Consider the following 20,797-nt stretch of genomic DNA (forward strand, 5'->3'; position numbering starts at 1 on the left):
AAAGTCCTACGTGAAATTGAGCAACAGTCTCAAACTGCTCTCTGGCTAACTAGCATCTTGTTTGCAAGAAGATTTTGGCGCGCTGACGTTTTGGATGGCCTGACTCATTGCAAAGCCTGCTAATAAATCTCGCTAAAGCCTACGCTCCAGATAGCGACTCAGGAATGCCGCAGCTTCCGCCCAACCCTGAAATCAGCTGCGTGGAGGGCACTCGCTCAATCCCACATCCTGTCAGGTGTTACAGAGTTCACCAAGACGACCTAAACGTCGCTGATTTAGGCTGAAGCAGATTGAGATGGCTATTAGCGCTAAGGGCGGGAACATCAGGCCCTTTGTGCATTCAAGGCTGCAACTGCCCTACGGAATGTAGCTCTGGCCGGCCGCTCAGTGTCTTTACGTCCCATCAGTGCAGATGTTAAAGTGTTTTGGCCACCATACAGGCCTTTAGGAGTAATTACCATGAAATGCCTTCTCGGTACGGCTCTGTTGCCCTGCCTGGGTGTGTACTTGTAATTTCATATATATCATGAGCCAAAGCATTCAGTATGTTTATATCTGTTGTACATTTTTGTCATGTACATCATCTTATTAACAACCATTTAACGTTACATTCATATAGAACATGTACTCTGTGAACATTCTCAGAACTTTCTGGCAAGGTTCTCTCAAAGCTTTGAACAAATGTTCTTCCAGTAACCTTAATATAATTTTCATTCAAAGTTATGCAGCTTTCAGTAACGTTCTCGTAACATTATCAAAAATGTTATACATTGTTCATGGAACGTCTTCTAGTTGGACATTCTTCTAGCATTTTATTAAATGCTGCTACTTGTTTCAGAACATTCAGAGAATATCAAAAAGTAAGATTCCCTTGATTTTTGCAAAATGAATAAATGGAACATTCCTTTAGTGTTTTCATTAACGTTAGCATAACCCCAAAAAAAGTATAAAAACTGAGCATTTCAAACTTTCAGAGAACATTCAGAAATAGCATTTTCATAACTTAATGGGAACGTTAGCCAAATGTTCTTAGAACATATTTTTGTTATCAGAGAAAAACAATCAAGAATTAATTTATCTAGAAATTAGATGTCATTATTTACTTATCCTCATGTCATACCAATCCTAAATGTAAAATAAAATAAATATAGAACATAAAATGAAATATAATATGAAGTGTGCTTTTTACAGTAGGATCAGATAAAGCATATACCATGTCTGAATCCATATTTTACAATAAATTTTCCTTGCTGTAAAAAAAAAACTAGCTGCAGATTGGTTAGATCGGTGGTCTCAAACTCAATTCCTGGAGGGCCACAGCTCTGCAGAGTTTAGCTCCAACCAGCTCCAAATCAAACCTGATTGGAAGTTTCTAATAATCCTGAAGACCTTGATTAGCTGGATCAGGTGTGTTTGATTAGGGTTGGAGCTAAACTGTGCAGAGATTTGGACTTCCAGGAATTGAGTTTGAGACCAATGGGTTAGATCAGTGGTTCCCAACCCTGGTCCTGGAGGCACCCCAACACTGCACATTTTGCATGTCTCCGTTCTCTGACACCAATTTCAGGTCTTGGAGTCTCTACTAATGAGCTGATGATCTGAATCAGGTGTGTTTGATTAAGGAGACATGCAAAACATGCAGTGTTGGGGTGCCTCCAGGACCAGAGTTGGGAACCACTGGGTTAGATTGTAAAACCACCTTAAACCAGCCTAGACCAGCAAACTGTTGCTTAAATGGTATTTCCAGCAGAGTTGGGTGACGCATTTTAGTTGTGTATAGTCTTCTGGACTAGTATTGTGGCTATTTTATTTAATTAAATTTTTTTATTTTATTGTTTTGGGGCTTAACAGTCCATTTTCACTATATGCTTTCATTCTGTAAGTTCACTTTTAGATTTTACGAAAGAAAGTCGTGCAGGTTTAGAACGAAATGAGGGTGTGTAAATGATGATAGAATTTTCATTTTGTGGTGACTAATGCTGTGTTCACGCCATATCGTAATTACCGTAATTTCGAGATGACAGCACGTGACGTTCTACTCGGAGCTGTTCACGTCCTCGGACTCGGAATTATGCTTTTCTATGGCAACATTATCAACACCTAAACAGAGCCTTCGGTGGTCTGGTGGTACAGTGGTCAGTTGATACAAGTCGTAGCTCTCAGAAAACTCCCAGTTCACAAGTTGTAATTACGAGTTCTACGAGGACGTGGCCGCTTTTTACAAGTTGGAATCTCGTAATTACGGGAATTCCGATATGGCGTGAACGCACCTTTAATCCTACAAGGGTAACATAAATATCTGTTAACAGATATTTAGGGCTTTTTCTTGTGCAGTCAGTTCATGCCTTCTGCATTTACACTGCATATGTTAAACCGTGTGAATTTGACGTTCAAACGTGTCCGTTAGCGATCGAAACCTGGCGAGGATCCCGTGACACACATCTGTTGTGTCATAACAGGGTCTAACGGCCAGACTATGAATAGCAGACAGAGCCAGAACACCGGCAGCCTCTAAAAGCAATAGAAAGATGAGGATTTGATGTATATATTAAGACTAAATGCATGTGACATAGAGTTCGGAGGCTGGTTGTTTAGAATTACTTGCAGTTAGGCATCCAATGGATGCTGGGTAACCCTCTCCGCCTGCGTTAGAAGAGTGTGATTCAGGATGTCATGCTGTAATTAATAATGTCAAGCTGATCTTGCCTAAGAACTAAATAATAGCCTCCCCTCCGTATCGCTGTTTAGTCATCAAACGCTTTTAAGTGGGTAATTGGAGACTTCTCCAAACTCCACAAATGCCATCTGAAAAGAACTGTGATCGGACGTGTCTGTCATTCTTTCTCTGCACGCTCGCCGCCTTGTTTCTCCTTTTCGCTTCCTTTTGGTCAGAACATGTCTTCTCTTTCCTTTCATTGCTTCTTGCTCTGTATTTAAAGGCGCAATTAGGCGTTTTTCGAAGTGTGTGAAAATTACAGCTCGTTGTGATTGTGTTCTGTGGTATTTTGCGCAGGAAGTCGTCTTGAGTTCTTCAGCATGTTCTTTAAAGGTAAAAGGTTTTAAAGGAGACATGTAATGGAAAACACGATTTCCTTGCTCTTTTGGAAATAAAAGCTCTGAGGTTCTACATAGACGTACTAAAATGTTCACAACGCAAAGCTTCTGATTATGAGACGTGTAAACTATTTTGTATAGGATTTGTTTTCTTTTCAATGTTTTTATTTTAATTATTAACATTGGATGTCTGTGTTTTCGTATAGTGATTTGAATGGGTTTGGGATCTCTAGTGTTCACGTGTACATTACTGTTCAAAAGTTTGGTGTTGGTGAGATGCAAAGCTGAACCACTCCAGCCTTTAGTGTCACATGATCTTTCAGAAATCATTTTAATATTCTGATTTGCTGCTCAAAAAACCTTTCTAATTATTAGCAATGTTGAAATTTTAATATTTGATAATACATATATTTATTATTAGTTTTTTTTCAGTATTCTTTGAATAGAATAAATATAATTTTAAATGCAAATTTTATTGCACCAATGTAGTCTTCACTGTCACTTTTTTATCAATTTAATGCACCCTTGCTGACAAAAAGGTAAACATTTCTTTCAACAAAAAAAAAACTTTTTAAAACTTTTGAACAGTAGTATATATGTTGACTTTATTTCTGCTTCATGAAACTCAATGAAATAGTTACTTAGTTAATTAGCTCAGTATTTTTTTATGGATGTTGTGTGAGTATGCATTAACCAGAATGGATTGCTTAGCCAATCGTAACAGATATTTTTATTTATATAGTGGTCTTAATGGTACAGTAGCAAAAAACAGCCTGTTAAATTCTGTGGGTCAGTGAGAAGGTGGAAAATAAACATATGAAACTTTGTTGCAAGAAACCTTGACTAACATAAGTGGACAATAAGTGGACTTTAGGAAGAAAATAAAATGCTTCACAAGTGTAGAATATGACCTCTCTCTCTCTCTCTCTCTCTCTCTCTCTCTCTCTCTGTGCAGGAGTGTGCTGGCGAGCCTCTGTTTATGCTCTACTGTGCTATAAAACAGCAGATGGAAAAAGGTCCCATAGACGCCATCACAGGAGAGGCCAGATACTCCCTGAGCGAAGACAAGCTCATCCGACAGCAAATCGACTACAAGCAGCTGGTCAGTGTTCCCGTGGTGACGCTCTCTCACGTATCCCATAATCCCTCTTCCCGTCTCCCAGCACTCCCTGCCTCATTGAAGACCACAAGTGTTTGACTTCAGCGCAAATATACATTTGAAAAGTACCAAAACACTACAAAAGTTTTACGTTGCAGATGCTTCCAGCTAGAAATGATATATATTAATACTAATACCACCAGTGTTGTTTTAGGGTACTATTATAATTTTGTTCATATTTTGAAGTTGATTTAATTTTTGTGTTTTCTTATGTTTTGTGTTTTTGTCATTTTTATTATCTGTGTTTATATGTGTGTATAGTCTTTGTGTAGAATTACTTTGTATTCATTAGTCTTGGTTTTAGTTATTTTAGTACAAGTTAAACTAAAATTAGATATTGCTTTGCAACTAGCTGAAATAATATACATTTATTTAAATGTTTATTATTTTATTAATGTTTATTTAATTTAAGTAACAAAAACAACAATTTTATACGGTTTTAGTTTTAACCCTGACTAATACTTAATTTAATATTACTAGTATACGCTTTACAAGGTCTTTTCACACCAAGTCCAAGTTTTTGGTATGAATAACATGTGCGACAATTGTAATATGAATCAAATGCATTTGTATGAAATATCATACTGCAATATTACATTCGTTTTTTTATTTTAAAGGCTTTGTCATCATGTCAATAGCTGTCATGCTTATATTTAATATTTAATGACAGTATTCTGCCTGCATTTGTAAGATCAATGCAAGATACAGTATCTGTTTTTTTTTGGTTCTGATTAAGATCCAGTTCTTAATTCTGAATCCTAGTGGTCATTAGTGTCCCATCGGCCTTAAAACTGACTCGAGAGCTCAAATGTCAATCGGACAGATGATATCAGGCCAAGCAGAGTTATAACGTGACTTTCAGAGCGGGGTTTGTCAGAGGTGGCAAAACAGGGACAGAAGTCAATTGAGAAAAAACAAAGAACGACCTGATCAGAGCCTGTAATGACTGAAACAAATCTGAGAATTTATCATGGCACTCATAAAACAACCCCAATGCTCCTCTCAGCAAACAGCCAGGAAATACAGTGGCTGATTTACACTGTCTCTCTCACTTACACAAACATGACTACACAAAAGAGCATATTTACTGTCTGCGCCGACAGAGTTCTGTGCATTGATTTTAAATGGAACAATACGAGCCGACCAATGAATGAGCTTTAATCTATGGCTCCTCAGTGGTAGTTAAAGCTATAGGACAGCTCATCAATTCCACAGTATTCAGGATAGATCAACTTAGGGGAGTCGATATGTGGCACAGTTATTCAGCTGTCTTAGCTGTCAACCCTAAAGAGAGGACCCTAGGGGCTGTCAGAAAAGGTCAGGCTCACCTGTAACACAGCGTGTATGTTGATGTATTCATTAGGAGTGTAAATATTTGCCCTTGTTTCGATTCTTTGTTAAAAAATGCGACACGTCATGAATTATAAATTAGATTGTTCCAGTTCTGAATGCTGATTGGTCAGTTCAGCTTTAATATTGTGCATGTTCATTTGTGCCATATTATTACATTTAGATTGTCTTTGCCATCTCTAGCACAGTTTTACTGGCTAAATTCATGTGTAGTATTTAAATTCTATTTTTTTAGGCTAAATCACATCGAATATTAATAATAGTAATAGTAATGATAATAACTATTATTATATTTATGATTATATATTTTTATAATATATATTATATATTATGACATACATTTAGTCATTTATTATTATGATATCTTAATATATAATAAGACAATAAATATAATAAGATAATTATTAGTAGTAGTATTTACATACTAATAAAGAATTGGTGGCATCATAGTATATATGTGATATGAAATATATATTATAATCATATATCAATATAAATTATATAATAATAATAATCATGATAATAATAATATTTATTTAGGTATCAGCCAGAATTTTTATATTGGTGCCACCACAGTAGTTATGTTGTTATTATCGTATATAAATGTTATTCATTTATACTGTATATAATTCTATATTATATGATAATAATAGTAATAATGTAATCAATTTTCAATGGCAGATTGAGGCATCAGTGAATCAATTTTTGTATCCCTAATGTTCATTTAAATGTTGATAGTTGATAAAATGAAGATGAATTATACATAAGATATTTCAAAACGACTCTTGTACTCTATGTACTCTTCCTTTAAGCATTAAACATCTCAGTTGTGCCAGGAAGTCTGCCTGTGGGTGTGTGAACACGTGCTAAAGGACACACTAAAGTCACCTTTACACACTCTCATCTTCACACACTCTCACACACACACAGCCAGAGACGAGAACTGATCTTTATGGTGTTAAGCTTTCGTAAAACCCTCATTTCCTCCAAGCTCTGAGTTTCAACTCAATCCAGTTCCTAAACCGACGCCGGATGTCCTAAATATCGCTGGGCTCCGTCTCCGAGAGAATTCCGTAATTTACTGTGTAATTGGGTTTTAATCACAAACTCCTCGCGTGTGAGCAGCGGCTGGCGGGGAGGAATTGCCATGAGCTAATGATCAGCGAGTAGCCACGATTACAGATGCACAGTCGCGCACCAGTGCCAGCTGCATTGTTTTAATCACACGATTAATGCGGCCCATGCGCACAAAAGGTCTTCTCATGAATTTATATGGACTGTTGTCACGGTGTGAATGGAGATATATAAAAGCATCAGCTTCATAATAAACGCTCGGCTCTTTCATGTATCTCGCCTGTCTATTTATGAAGCTGTTATTTGTATGTGTTACTCGCTCGGTAAGTGCTGAGGGCTGTTTTTTTTATGATTTTGCTTATGCTACTGGCTGCATCAATGAGCTGATGCACACATTCTACAGCTTGTCTTGTTTATTTTATCAATGCTATATGGCTGCATGACAGTTTTATAGCTTTATGAAGGCTTTACCATAGTAACTATGGCAAAAAATTATGTACAGTACATTCATACAGTAAAAGTTAATTCATAAACTGACAGAAGTATTAAATGTACCATGTTACTACGTTTTATTTGGACATGGTACCATGGTTTGTTTTTGTTTTATGATTAATCTCATGATTTTTGACCAGCGTTGAAACCGTAATAATGTCAAATTCTGTGCATTTAAACTTACATATTCATTAATTTATTTACTTTTTTCTCTTCAATTTCTGCTGAACAGTTCCTCGTCTGTCATTGGTCAGTCAAACAAATAGTCCCGCCCCCAAAGTCACACCATTGGTTGAGTCAGTGTTGCGGTGTTTGTCATAATACTATAATTAAACAGATCAATATTGTGTTAGCACTTAAAACATTAATAATGTCAAATTCTGTCAATTTTAACTAGTTCGTTTATTCACTTTTTTCTCAGAAATTTCTGCTGAACACTTCCTTGTCTGTCATTGGTCAGTCAAACAAATAGACCCGCCCCAAAATCATGCCATTGGTTCAGTGAGTCAATGTTGCTATGTTTTCATGATGTTAAAAACAAACAGATTAACATTTTGTTAGCACTTAAAATGTTAATAATGTCAAATTCTGTACATTTTAACTTGTTTGTTCATTCATTTACTTTTTCCCCTAAAATTTGCTGAACCCTTCTTTGTCTGTCATTGGTCTGTCAAACAAATAGTCCTGCCCCTAAAGTCATGCTATTGGTTGACTCAATGTTGCTGTGTTGGTTAGGCTGCTAAAAACAAACAGATCAATATTTTGTTAGCACAACAGAGAAGATGTTTACACTATTCTGGGGAATAAACCTATAAATGTCTTTCTTATGGTTGTCTTTGCATATTAAACATCAAAAATATTACACACTTCAGCATAAAGTATCTTTTACCTTCAGACATGTCATATGAATCCTAGTTTGTGGCCGGATCAATCACCTCTTGCCGTTTGTTTTTATCGATCTGTGACCGTTTTATCAAAACCTGCGTGTTTCACATATTCTGAATACCGCTTTGCAGGCGGATAAATATTTCACCATTGACATAACAGTTAAAGCTGAGATGGCTATTATGATAAATCAGGCCGAGGCATGAAACCAGATCCCGATCAATCTTTGATATGCTGGCAGAGCCGGGCCAAATAGAGCTCCAGTCTCCCACTGTGTATAATAAAATGTGCCTTGACCTTTCCGCACCCTCTTAAGTCCATGTGTATGTTAGTGTGTGTGGTCTGCATACTAGGTTTTAATGGAGACGTGTTTTTGTGTCTTTGCTGGTCATCTTGTCTATCAATATTGTCATGTTTTCTATTATTGCTAATGTTATCCCGGATCTCTGTGTTGCTCTGTCTCAGACGCTCATGTGTATTCCTCCGGAGGGAGAGGCCGGTACAGAAATCCCTGTTAAGGTGCTAAACTGTGACACGATCACTCAGGTGAAGGACAAGCTGCTAGATGCTGTTTACAAAGGCATCCCATACTCACAGCGCCCACAGGCCGACGACATGGACCTGGGTAAAGAACTCACCGCCTGTGTCTGATTCTATCTATCTATCTATCTATCTGTCTGTCTGTCTGTATTGCTGTGTCTGTCTGTCTGTCTGTCTGTATTTGTCTGTCTGCCTATTGTTCTATCACTGTCTGTCTTTTGTTCATTATGTCTGTCTGTCTGTCTTTGTTTTTCTGTCTATCGTTCGTTTGTTCAGTTTGTCTATCAACAGTATCATTCTATCTTGCATTCTATCTATTGTTCTTTTTCTATCCCTCTGCCATTCTTTTTATCTATATCTCTGTATTGCCGTGTCTGTCTGTCTTTCTGTCTATCTTTCTATCATTTGTATTGCTGTGTCTGTCTGTCTGTTTGTATTGCTGTGTCTGTCTGTCTGTATTGCTGTGTCTGTCTGTCTGTTTGTATTGCTGTGTCTGTCTGTCTGTATTGCTGTGTCTGTCTGTCTGTCTGTATTGCTGTGTCTGTGTGTCTATTGTTCTATCACTGTCTGTCTTTTGTTCATTATGTCTGTCTGTCTGTCTTTGTTTTTCTGTCTATCGTTTGTTTGTTCAGTTTGTCTATCAACAGTATCATTCTATCTTGCATTCTATCTATTGTTCTTTTTCTATCCCTCTGCCATTCTTTTTATCTATATCTCTGTATTGCCGTGTCTGTCTGTCTTTCTGTCTATCTTTCTATCATACTGTCTGTCTTTTGTTCATTCATTTTTTTCTGTCTCTTTCTGTCTTTCGTTCTGTTTGTCTATCTACAGCATCATTCTATCTATCATTCTGTCTATAGTTCTTTGTCTCATTCTTTATGATTATGTCTATATCTATCTACCATTTTGTTTGTCTGTCTATTGTTTTGGATCTATCTGTCTGTCTGTCTGTCATTTGTTTGGTCTATCTATCTATCTATCAATCTGTCTGTCTGTCATTTGTTTGGTCTATCTATCTATCTATCTATCTGTCTGTCTGTCATTTGTTTGGTCTATCTGTCTGTTTGTCTGTCTGTCATTTGTTTGGTCTATCTTTGTTTGGTCTATCTATCTGTCTGTCTGTCATTTGTTTGGTCTCTATCTGTCTGTCTGTCATTTGTTTGGTCTATCTATCTGTCAGTCTGTCTGTCATTTGTTTGGGCTGTCTGTCTGTCTGTCTGTCTGTCATTTGTTTGGTCTATCTATCTGTCTGTCTGTCTGTCATTTGTTTAGTCTATCTATCTATCTATCTGTCTGTCTGTCTGTCTGTCAGTCATTTAATTGGTCTATCTATCTGTCTGTCTGTCTGTCATTTGTTTGGTCTATCTTTGTTTGGTCTATCTATCTGTCTGTCTGTCATTTGTTTGGTCTCTATCTGTCTGTCTGTCATTTGTTTGGTCTATCTATCTGTCTGTCTATCTGTCTGTCTGTCTGTCATTTGTTTGGTCTATCTCTCTGTCTGTCTGTCATTTGTTTGGTCTGTCTGTCTGTCTGTCTTGTCTGTTTGTCATTTGTTTGGTCTGTCTGTCTGTCATTTGTTTGGTCTGTCTGTCTGTCTGTCTGTCTATCTATCTATCTGTCTATCTATCTATCTATCTGTCTGTCTGTCATTTGTTTGGTCTGTCTGTCTGTCTTGTCTGTCTGTCATTTGTTTGGTCTGTCTGTCTGTCTATCATTTGTTTGGCCTATCTATCCATCTATCCATCTATCTATCTATCTATCTAGCTATCTAATTGTTTACCATTGTGTCTGTCAATCCAATGCACTAGGCTTGACAAACTTTCTTTTTCTATTTGGTTAATATAATTCCACACCACCTGAGTGACCTTTGTTAAAAAGTCAGTTTTTGACAGTTATTACATTTTGAAGAACGATTATGAAAACGATTTGGTTCTCTTAAGAAAAGCATGCACTTGTGAATTGTGCACAGTGCAAAGACCAGTAAATAGAGTCAGTTTTGACATTATGTTGACTATTAGAGAGAAAGTGCAGAAAACGTTGCATAAATTTGACCTTTGATACTCTAGAAACATCATCCAAGACTATTGTGTTTACTGTTCTTCTGCAGAATGGCGGCAGGGTCGACTGACCAGAATCATCCTCCAGGATGAAGACGTCACCACAAAGATCGAGAGCGACTGGAAGAGATTGAACACACTGGCGCACTACCAGGTTAAACAACGTTTCCTGGCAGCTGCTCCATTATGTTATGCAAATTTACAAATGCTTGTCGTGTGCTGTACAAAAATGGAGATGCTTTTTTTATAGTTCTCATTTTCGATCTTAGGTGACAGATGGGTCTTTGGTGGCTTTGGTTCAGAAGCAAGTATCCGCTTACAACATCGCCAACTCCTTCACTTTCACTCGCTCTCTCAGTCGATACGGTAAGCCTCAGTCTCTCAGATCGCTTTACGCCACACAATCCTCGGCTTTAGCCATGTTTGTTTAATATATCATTGATTCTTCCAGCATTTTGTGTCATGCCACATGCAGCATGTTTGGCTCAAATGGGAATCTAAGATCTTTTCACCAGCCATTCAATGAAATAACACATACTGTAGGCTGTGTTTCAAAACCTAGTAAGCTAAACAGCAAATGTGGATATCATAGACATGCTCTCAATGTTTAAGATGTCTGACTAACTGTAAGAGGATTCATTTCAGTCATAATGATGTTTATTTAGACATCTTTACTTGTAGACAGTAAATGCTGATTCGGCTCACTAGGCTTTGAGACACAGCTATTAGAAAGATAATGATTCAGAAGCAGTTTAGATGTACAGACTAAGATATGTAAACTGCAATGCACTGTCAAGAAGCAGATTGAAGAACATGCTCATTTGGATTGTACTGTACATAGAGAGTCTGCTGAGGACGTCTAGTAGTCCAGACAGCCTTCGATCCAGGGCTCCCATGATCACACCTGACCAAGAGACGGGCACCAAACTCTGGCACCTGGTGAAGAACCATGAGCACGCAGACCAGCGAGAGGGAGATCGTGGGAGCAAGATGGTGTCTGAGATTTATCTCACACGCTTACTGGCGACCAAGGTACATAAGCATCATTCTACACAGGAAACGTATGTTTTTAATGCAATAAACCACTCAAGGCTGCATGCTACAGTGTTTTACCATGGTTAAAAAATGATTTACTCACCCTAACATCAGCTGTTCAAGGATTGTTACAGGATTTATATTTTTTATCACATTTGAAAATATATTCAAATAGAAAACAGTTATTTTAAATTGTAATTATAATATTACAATATTACTGTTTTTAGCATATTTGTTATTAAATAAATACTTGGTGAGCCTTCTTTCGAAAATATTTTTAAAAATCGTACCAACCTCAAGCTTTTGAATGGTAGTGTACCATTTTTGAAAATGGACATTAATGCAGCCAAATTTCATCCGAATTGAAGATTATTAGTAAATAACTGAAATTTGGTTTGTTCACACACAAAGAAAAGGCATGGTCATTATGAAATTGTCGTTGTATGACAAAAATGTGTAATTTTGTATTGTACTGAAAAAAATAAAAAGCACATAGCTTTAGAACAAGAATAATGCGAGGAAATAATGTTTAAAAAAAAAAGCGGACTGCTAATAAAAAGTTGGAACAATCCATTTAATCATTCATTTAACTAAAAGAATCATTTGACATCCATAACATTAAAGATTTAAAACACATAAATTGAAACCTCACAATTAGCATTTTTTTCAATAAAATGTGAATAGTTCCTCAAAACACCTGATGTGACCCCAAAGCATGTTGTAAACTCTCATGTGTCATGTTTTTAGGGCACACTGCAGAAGTTTGTGGACGATCTTTTTGAGACTGTGTTCAGTACGGCCCATCGCGGCAGCGCTCTCCCGCTGGCCATCAAATACATGTTTGATTTCCTGGATGAGCAAGCAGACAAGAGACAGATCACCGACCCGGACGTACGGCACACCTGGAAGAGCAACTGGTGAGATACCAAGCACTTCCTGTCTTTGACCTCGTTTTCTGCAGCATCTGTTTGGATTGTTTTGAAGCCCTGCTGGGTTGCCAGTTCAGTTCCATTTGTTTCGGGAACGCAGCACGCTCTCAGAGCAATTGAAAAAATAATGTACTTTAGTGCGATTCAAGACAGACCACAATCACTAAAAAGCTTTTTGGACATAATCAGATTTTATTGTACTGTGTCTCTCTCTTTCTTTCTAAACCAGCCTTCCTCTGCGGTTTTGGGTCAACGTGATCAAAAACCCTCAGTTTGTCTTTGACATCCACAAGAACAGTATTACAGACGCTTGTCTGTCAGTGGTGGCTCAGACCTTCATGGACTCCTGCTCGACGTCTGAGCATCGCCTGGGCAAAGACTCTCCGTCAAACAAGCTCCTCTATGCTAAAGACATCCCGAACTACAAGAGCTGGGTGGAGAGGTACGGACACATGCCTCAAAATACCACGGACTTGATCTGATTGGTATAGTCTAGTAATTAAACACCTTGAAAGATTGTACGTTGGGTTCAAAACTTGCAAGGATACTGATTTTTTGTTCACCCAAAAATGACAATTCTGTCATCATTTACTCACCTTCAAGTTGTTCCAAACCAGTGTGAGTTTCTTTCTTCTGTTGAACACACAAAAAATATATATATTTTGAAGAGTATTGGTAACCAAACAGTTGCTGGTAGCCATTGACTTCCATAGTATGGAAAAAAAATACTATGGAGGTCAATGGCTACCATCAGCTGTTTTGTGAGCCATCCCTTTAACCAGGGCTATTATAGTAAACTAAAACAATAACAAACATTTTGCTATAAACCGATTTAACTGATATAAAATATATTTAAAAATTTTAATATATACAACTCTTTTTAATTTCAGCTCGGTGCCGAGGCAACATTTCTTATTTTCATTAAGTTGAGCTTGAATAAAATAACTAAAATTTTAATAAAAATTATTTTTTTTAAAAATGAAGACATATTTAAAAAAATTAAAATTTAAAATGACAGAAACACGCAACATTACTAAACTTTTTTAACTAAAATAAAAACTAAAATAAAAATTTAAAATGTTCATAAAAACTATAATAGTGTCTCAATACTAAAATATATCATGTAAGCAATAATAATAATGTACTTGCTTTAGTAGGTGCCAGTTATTAGTAATTTGCACTACAGTCTTTTACTAGGCAGCATAAACTGAAATTCATCAATTTAGTTTTCATTTTCTCCAGTAGATTAACTCCAAACTCTTCATTTACAATATGAAGTAGATGATTTTTAACGTGTGTGTGTGTGTGTTTTCAAGATATTACCGAGACATCAGCAAGATGCCAAGTATCAGCGATCAAGACATGGATGCCTATCTAGTAGAGCAGTCCCGTCTCCATGGCAACGAGTTCAACACACTGAGCGCGCTCAGTGAACTGTACTTCTACATCAACAAGTACAAGGAAGAGGTGAGACCTGGGACTCTATTTTACATCCCGTTCTAAACGTTACACGTTTACGCATACTGTTACCGGCATACTAGCATGCCAAGAGTCAAGTGTTTGGAGGGGTTTAAAGTATAAAGTGGTTGGTTTTTCAGTTTGTGAGATAAGCGTCATCTCTAATAAACTAGTATTCAGTCTGATATCAAACCAACAACACCCAATTTCAGATTTAAAAAAAAAAAATAAGTATACTTATCAAATATGTATGTATAAATATTTAATATTTATAATGTTATACAATAATAAGAATAATTCTATATTTAATATAAATATTCAAACGTGGTTATAGCATCACCAAACAAGTATTCAGTCAGATATAAAAGCAACAACACCCAATTTAATATTTTTAAGTATACTTATTAAATATTTATATATACATATTTAATATTTAAAATTCGTACAGTAATGAAAATATTGATATTTCATATAAATATTAAAATGTGATTATATACGTATTACATTTCAGCAAAAATGTGAATGTAATATACAGAGGTGGGTAGTAACTGATTACTTGTAATCTGGATTATGTAATCAGATTCCAAAAATGAAGTACTTGTAATTAGATTAAATTACATTTTATAATGTAATATAATGTTTAATGCACTTCATGTTGTTAATAACAACAAATGGAATATATTTTCTTACTCTTTGTATTTTTATATCAATATGGTACAAGATTATCCCATTTAAATCAATGTGAAAAACGAGATATGTCAAAAGTAATCTAAATTTTAATCTAGTAGTAATCTAAAATATTTTTTGTATGTATATAATGTGTGTATAAAGTAGTATAAAGTATATAACATGCATGTATGAAGTAGAAATTGAGTAGTTTTGTAAAAAAAAAAAAAAGCATTTGAATTCATACTGTATATGCAGTAGGCACAACTTAAACCGTACTAATTTCAGGGACTCAGGGAAGCATTTAAATCAAAAGGTTTGTAAAATCATGAGAAACATAAGCCCTGGTAGTGGTCGTGCAAATTGCCATAACGGTAGTTTAAAGATGCACATGAGATCTGAATTGAAATGCAAATGTTGTTTCAGTATTAGCGGTTTGATCTTGATGAATGTGCGGTGCCGTATCTGATGAGGTCATTTATCATTGTCATTATGAGCTCCAGTGAGGGTCCGCAAACTCTCACGCTCAGAACGATGTCGAATATTGAATTATTACATGGGTTCGGCCTTCAGTTAATGGCCTCTTCCTCTCTTCCCCGCTCTTCCTCCTCTCAGATTTTGACAGCCCTGGACAGAGACGGTTACTGTCGCAAACACAAGCTACGACACAAACTGGAACAAGCCATTAACCTGATGTCTGGCAGCAGCTGAGGGCGGTGACGGATTGGACGGGACGGGAGGGGAAGCGTTCAGGGGGTTTGGGGGGGAGGGTTGAGACTGAATTGATGGAGTCCAGTGGACCGACCCGTGTCAGAACATCCACGGCTTGTGCTAGCAGAAGGTGAGGCTAAAATACTGGACAATCAACTCTAAAGGAATCACAGCACAGCATACGAAGCCCAATGTTTTTCTGGACCAGAACCTGTACACCCAAACGCCCGCACTCCCTAATGCCCAGACCGAACGCCGTTCATATCGGCCTGCCTAACAAACTATTCAACACGGACTACTGTGGATCAGATACATTCCAATAAGGAAAGGTGCACGTGCTCTTGCCTTGGAAGCCAAATTGCCAAGATAGTGCCATGGAAGAAAATATCTGACTTTCTGGGAGAGAAAAGCAGCAACATGTTTTAGTAATGCATTCGGCGGGGTAATCTGAAAACAGTTCTTCATATCGACCTCCGAGAGACGCCTCAAAAACAATCACAATCGTGCGACGAGCTCCATTAACAGAAATGAAGATATTTATATCGGAATGAATCAATAATGGAGACCAAATGCATTATGGGTAGTGTTGAGGCTGGGCTGAATGGGAGGAACCTTCTCCTCCTCGTCTCGAAATTGCCATAGACCTATAAAAGCGCCTTTCTCTCGTTTTCGTTCTTTTTTTGTGATTACGGGGCCAAATGGACCTCTACTTGTCAAGAGGTATGGATCAGCATCTTTTGAAGCTTGCCTTTTCGTTGCGTCCGGATATGACTCCCCGAACCCTTGCCGAAATGTACCCCAGGATGGGCGATCGTCCCTTGGGGGTGGGGGGGGGCATTTCTGCTCCCTTTGCTTTTTTGTACACCGCTGTGTTACTGTGAGGTTTGGAGTGTTTACTCGGATTCTGTGGTTCTTCTCCAAGACTGCGTTGGCGAGGGCCGAGTTTTGTCCCTTGATGACAGGCATCTTTAATGTAGTAGATCCATCTAGAGCAATAACTCTCAGATTTACCTGCAAGCCATGAGTTTAAGTTCCCTGTGTGTTCAGATTCACCGTCCTGACTCTAAATTTTCAACGTTAGCAGTTGGCGAGTCGCGCTCTTTTTCATTTCCCTGTTCCGTCCAAATGGCAGCCAAAACGTGTTCACAATGCCAAGCACAACGAAGAGACGACTGTTCAACTCTAATTGTTTTCTCGCCGTTTCAGCAGGCCAATGCCATTTTTGACACAGAAGTCCGCAGCTAGACAAATCTCGTCCGTTCTTCAGTCGTCCCCCGTACAACCTTATCAAGGTTCTTGCTTGATCGATTATAACGATTGTGTCGATTCTGTCTGTATACACAAACAACAAGGCCTTAAGTCATTTCCTCTTCTCTTTATCGGACTTTTCTCATCTCCGTGACGGCGGCGGTGGCGTCGCCCTCTGCTGCCACGGAGGTGAACTGCAAACCGTTATATTCCAGGTACTCAAATTGTGATACGTCCGTGAATTTCAAAGTACTCTCAGCTGTTTTCTATTCCTTGCTATATGTGGTTCTGAGTTCTGCTCTGTCTAGTTGCGTATCAATTGTGTTTTTGTGTTGTGTAAAATCACCGAGAATGTACAGCATGAATAACTGAGCATATCTTGCAAAAATCTTTGCCTCATTATACATGTTCCAGTTTTAGACACAAAACACCTTCAGACGATCACAGCCAGGGCAACAGGGAGAACTATTTGCTTTCAACATCGTCTTTAAAATGTAAAAAACCTACTTCACAAGGTCAGTTCAAGCAAACAAACACCCATCGTAATGTGGGATCATTAAAACAGTAGGGAAATCCATCGGGGCCTTATTAGTTGAGTTTGAATGAAGATATTCAATGGCCATCAAAGTGAATCACGTACCTTTGAATACATCTTACGTCGATAGATTTTGCCCTTTCTTACCCTGTGGTATTGGATTTGCTAATAACTACTAATCGTTATTGCCTTAATTTGGCTACAAAACAACAACTTTTGGTTTAGTAGCTCTAGACCTCATCCCGCAGGGTCATGGTTTGAAATCTTGTGCATTTCAACAGCATAATGTATCTGGATATTTTAAGCTCTCATTGAATGTAATTAAACCTGCCTTCAAATTCGCCGCATGGATTTGGATGGGATAACAAGATTCCCCGTTCATCATCAAAAGCCCAATTTTTGTTGTTGGAATTGTGAAGGCAGGATGTTTTGAACTAAATGTGGGGCTCATTAACATATGAAAAAGTTGCAGGATGAGAATTAAGCAGAATCTTTTTGAACATTGGTTTGTTTTTCTGTTGGGGGAATGGGGTCAGCTCATGAATCTGGATCCGTTATGGCATTTCAACCTCTTGCAACACGATACATCAGGAATTACTGCCTGTTTGCCAAAGCTGCGTCGTCAGCAATGCAGGTACGAACCCAATATCCGACGTCTGGAACAAACCACTTTGAGAAATGAAACGCAATCATAAATCTACGTTAAAAAAGCTGAAAACTAAACATCAGTGGTTGAAATTTTTTGATTTAGCACCTCTTGGTTGAAACCACGCCGTCAGGTTTACATCTGATTTTCTATACTGTGAGTAAAGCCAAACGTACTGTGGGGGAAGTGGACTTAGCTTGGTCGCGTACATACTGCCTGTAAGATAACTCTGACTATCGTTAAGTGCAACTGGCCACCGGGGTGTTTTTAGGTAGACTGGTGAAGACGGAGCTAACACTAACGACGCCTCGGCCGATAGCCATATATCAGAAATCGCCCGTTTCGTTTCGTACAGCAGAACTCAGAGCCAAATGAGGCGCTTTGCGGTTTGTTTTCGTCGTGTGGTGAAACGGCATACTCTTAAAAGCACCTGTAACTTGTGAGGAACGGAGCGGAGTGAGTGGAAAAATAACTGTGGTGTTTTTTCAGTAGATACAGTAGAAGAAAATGTCTGTTTTAGATCCATAACTACATTTCAGTCAATGTTCTAGTTATAAAAGAAGAAGAAAAAGAAAAAACATTTTGTCTCAGATGAATTAATTCTAATTTATTTGTCGGTTTGTCTCTTTATCCCAAATGTTTTAATCAATTTTATTGTAACAGACTTGTTTACAGTTTCAGAAATATATGGAGTTTATTGACGTGTCTGGAGAGCTTTGTGACTGACTGGTTGATTGGATGACTGGTTAATGGGCAACTGCTATGCCTAGTCCTTAATTCTATATAAATATATAAATATATTTTGTATAATTATTGGACTGAAATTTTTTTTGTTTGTTTTTGTTTAAATTATTGTTTTAATTCCGTTTTAATGCATTAAGTAGTTTGAGGGAGTCGTGAGAAAGAGTCTAAAACTCTGGCTGCAATGAAGTGTTTTGTATATATTTGCACCTTTTTTTTTTTTACTCTGTGCAAGGTTTTTGAAAGATTGGATTCTAACTTAATGTTCAAAGGACAAGCATGGTGTTTTTTTTTTTGCTAATTAAAAGATATGTGGATGATGCTGTATATTTCTTGAATGTTTTTTTTTTCCAATTGTTTTTTGTATATATAATCATCTGCAAGGACTATTTTGTCTCAAGAGCTTGATGTTTTCATTCAAATAAAGACATGTGTCTCAGTGAAACCTACGCACTTCTGGACTCGGATAAATGATAGTTTGAGCTTTTTGAATATGTACACTGCAAGAACACAGGAACAGATATGACTAATTATTTTGTGCATTGTTTCATTTTCTTACAAACCATTTTGCAATTGGAAAGGCAGTTATGTTAGATTGCACCCAATTGAGTTTGCCATCACCTGCAGACATGTATATCCGAACAGAGGAATATAGATGGAAAACGGCACATTTCAGTACGATGTGTGCTAATCAGACACCGCATGACACTTTCCCAGTTATTTTTCTGTCCACAATGAAAGCAAAATTGCTGCATGATGCAGCAAAATCACAGCCAATCAGAACATGTTCATGTATTTATATTTGTGAAAAGTTTTTGTAAGATTTTATTAATACTTTTATTATGCAAGGACACATTAAAGGGTTAGTTCACGCAAAAATGAAAATTCTGTCATCAAGTACTCACCCTCATGTCGTTTCAAACCCGTAAGACCTTCGTTCATCTTCGGAACACAAATGAAGATATTTTTGATGAAACACACTGAAACACTGATGTCGCATGGATTATTTTACAGATCTTCTTGCTACGTCTCTGGACTTGGGAACATTTCAGTTGCGTTGCTGTCTATGCAGCGTCAGAGAGCTCTCAGATTCCATCAAAAATATCTTCATTTGTGTTCCGAACATGAACGAAGGTCTTACGGTTTTGAAACGACACACGGGTGAGTAATTAATGACAGAATTGTCATTTTTGGTGAACTATCCCTTTAAATTGTTCTAAAATGAGAGTAAAACAATTGTTACAAAAGAATTGTATTTTATACAACAAATGCTGTTCTTTTGAACTTTCTATTCATCAGAGAATCATTAAAATAAAAAATAAAAAAACATGGTTTTCACAAAAATATTTTTGGAAATATTTGTGATTTTTCATCACAGTAGCACAGGTTCCAAAAAAACATGAAGCAGCACAACAGTTTCCAGCACTGATAATAAATCAGCATATTAGAATGATTTCTGAAGGATTGTGTGACACTGAAGACTGGAGTAATGATGCTGAAAATTCAGCTTTGCATCACAGGAATAAATTATATTTTAAAATATATTAAAATAGAAAACAGTTATTTAAAATGTTTAATATTTCACAATAATTCTGTTTTTATGTGTTTGCCAAATAAATTAAGCCTTGTGTGCATAAGAGACTTCTTTCAAAAGGAAAAAAAATATATTTTAATTAAAATTTTAGATTTTTGTTAAAAATAATACAAATTAGCAAAAGATTGTAAATCTTGAACCACCTTCACTAGCTCATTTTAAAAGGTCCTGCGGTGTGGTAATAGCCTATATTCCAGGCAGTCTATAAATTAATATGATTAATAATACTATGACATTTCAACTTTTTATTAGTATTTAATGCCATTTGTCCATATGTTTAATTTTCAGGTAGGTAAAATGGGATTTTGGACTTCACTGTGAGCAGGACTTCCCAGAAAATCATGACAGAAGTACAACACAATAATTTGCACAAGGTTAAACTCAAATCTCCAACTCTTATTGAAAAAATGAAAGACTGCTGGTCTCAGCTCGTGAAAAATGGGGGCAAAAACAGAAGTGTTGCGTTTATAATTTTGTTCAGTGTAAATAACATTGTTTATGAACAGCAAAAGTAAAACAGATGCCCCAAAATGGTGTCCAGCCAGCGAATCATGTCTGATGACAGATTTGCCTACTCGTATTACAATTAGGACGGTTGCATCCAATTAGGTAATTGCATTTTA

At 37.1% G+C, this 20,797-nt stretch overlaps 1 protein-coding gene and 1 long non-coding RNA gene across 2 annotated transcripts in view; one reads left to right on the forward strand and one right to left on the reverse strand.

Moving 5' to 3' along the window:
* Window positions 1-18,457, forward strand: part of LOC107601745 (plexin A3-like) — a 186,457-nt gene extending 168,000 nt beyond the window's left edge. Inside the window, exons 20-28 of the mRNA XM_016294030.1 lie at window positions 4,010-4,156; window positions 8,480-8,639; window positions 10,662-10,765; window positions 10,881-10,977; window positions 11,453-11,643; window positions 12,394-12,563; window positions 12,805-13,017; window positions 13,892-14,042; window positions 15,315-18,457. Coding sequence (XP_016149516.1) covers window positions 4,010-4,156; window positions 8,480-8,639; window positions 10,662-10,765; window positions 10,881-10,977; window positions 11,453-11,643; window positions 12,394-12,563; window positions 12,805-13,017; window positions 13,892-14,042; window positions 15,315-15,410 — 1,329 coding nt within the window. The 3' untranslated portion in view covers window positions 15,411-18,457. The remainder of the gene's footprint in view (window positions 1-4,009; window positions 4,157-8,479; window positions 8,640-10,661; window positions 10,766-10,880; window positions 10,978-11,452; window positions 11,644-12,393; window positions 12,564-12,804; window positions 13,018-13,891; window positions 14,043-15,314) is intronic.
* Window positions 18,458-20,797, reverse strand: part of LOC107601762 (uncharacterized) — a 23,842-nt gene continuing 21,502 nt past the window's right edge. The window contains exon 4 of the long non-coding RNA XR_001610975.1: window positions 18,458-18,545. This is a non-coding gene — a long non-coding RNA (uncharacterized lncRNA). The remainder of the gene's footprint in view (window positions 18,546-20,797) is intronic.

Source organism: Sinocyclocheilus grahami, unplaced genomic scaffold, assembly GCF_001515645.1.
Source record: "Sinocyclocheilus grahami isolate Dianchi unplaced genomic scaffold, SAMN03320097.WGS_v1.1 scaffold312.1, whole genome shotgun sequence".
In the NCBI taxonomy this organism is placed as follows: domain Eukaryota; kingdom Metazoa; phylum Chordata; class Actinopteri; order Cypriniformes; family Cyprinidae; genus Sinocyclocheilus; species Sinocyclocheilus grahami.